The sequence below is a fragment of the Empidonax traillii genome, unplaced genomic scaffold (genome assembly GCF_003031625.1).
Source record: "Empidonax traillii isolate 1590-97213 ecotype Southwest subspecies unplaced genomic scaffold, ASM303162v1 scaffold7194:size5257, whole genome shotgun sequence".
Classification (NCBI taxonomy): Eukaryota; Metazoa; Chordata; class Aves; order Passeriformes; family Tyrannidae; genus Empidonax; species Empidonax traillii.
The window spans coordinates 1-1,357 of NW_020962387.1; the positions used below are offsets into that span (position 1 = coordinate 1).

Consider the following 1,357-nt stretch of genomic DNA (forward strand, 5'->3'; position numbering starts at 1 on the left):
GGGAAGGGAGGAAAGCGGAGAGAAAAGTGGGGATGGGAGCCCCAAAAGTGAGAGCGAGGGGGGTTAGAACCCCCGGAATTAGTGGGAGGGGAGTGGGAGCCTCAAACCGAGCACGGAGGGGGTCTGGGGATTTTGAGGACGGTGGGAGAGGGGGGGGAAAGGAGAGTGGGAGAGCAGGAAGGGGGTGCCATGGGGGTCCCTCTGTGTCCCCCATCACTGGAACCCTGCAGCGGTTCTCTAGGACTCTGGGGGTGGGATCGGATCTGCACTGGAAGGTCCCCAACCCCCTGTCCATCCCCGGGGGGCTGATGGGGGGGTTCCCCCCCAACCAAGAGCTGATGCTGGGACGGCCGTGGGGTAGAGGGGAGTGGGAAAGGGGGGTCCAGGGTGGCCCCCTGAGCTGCAAACCTGCTGTGGGTGCTGGGGGATGATGGGGGTGGGGACGGGGCACCCTCGACCCGTGTCCTGCACACACAGGGGTGTTCCAGATGATGATAAAAACCGAGTGTCACTTCATCAACGGCACCGAGCGGGTGAGGCTTCTGGGGAGGTTCATCTACAACCGACAGCAGGACGCGCACTTCGACAGCGATGTGGGGGTCTTTGTGGGGGACACCCCGTATGGGGAGATCCAGGCCAGGCAGTGGAACAGCGACCAGGAATATCTGGAGGACTCACGGTCCTCGGTGGACACGTTCTGCCGGTACAACTACGAGATGTTCACCCCGTTCACTGTGAACCGCAGAGGTGAGCGCGGGGCAGAGCGGGTCCCCTCGGGAATTCCCCTTTCCCGGGAACGACCCTGGAGCCCCTCAAACCCTCCCTGGGAATCACCCCAGACCCCTCAGCCCTCCCTGTGCCCATCCCCGTCCTTTTTTTCCCCCTCCCAGTGCCCCCGAACCCATCCCAGTCTCTCCCAGTGCCCCCCCCCGCGTCTCCACCCCGCTGGGGCCATCGCTCTTCCTCCCCTCAGCCAATCAGAGTGCGTCTCTTCCATGACGCATCAGTTGCCGGGCAGACCCGCAGCGCAGAGTTCCCTCGCCAAGACAGCCTCCCAGTCCCGCTCCGTTCCTTCCCAGTCGATCCCAGTCCTTCCCAGTCGATCCCAGTCACTCCTGCTCGTTCCCAGTCCCTCCCAGTCATTTCCACACCCTCTCAATCCATTCCCAGTCTTTCTCAATTCACTCCCACATCTCCCAACTCTCTCCCCAGTGCCCTCCCAGCTCATCCCCTTCTACCCTAGTCTATTCGCAGTCCCTCCCACTGCCATCCCAGTCCCTCCTAGTGCCACCCAAACCCATACCAATGTCCTACAAACCCTCACCCCTCTCTCCTAGTGCCCCCCAGCTCAACCCAG

General features: G+C 62.7%; 1 protein-coding gene across 1 annotated transcript; it reads left to right on the forward strand.

Moving 5' to 3' along the window:
• Window positions 1-477: 477 nt before the first annotated feature.
• On the forward strand, window positions 478-1,346 carry LOC114073592 (class II histocompatibility antigen, B-L beta chain-like; the record flags this gene model as incomplete). Its single annotated transcript, XM_027911320.1, has 2 exons — window positions 478-747; window positions 1,338-1,346. Coding segments are annotated over 2 exons (279 nt in total), but the record flags the coding sequence as incomplete, so codon positions are not given.
• Window positions 1,347-1,357: the final 11 nt, after the last annotated feature.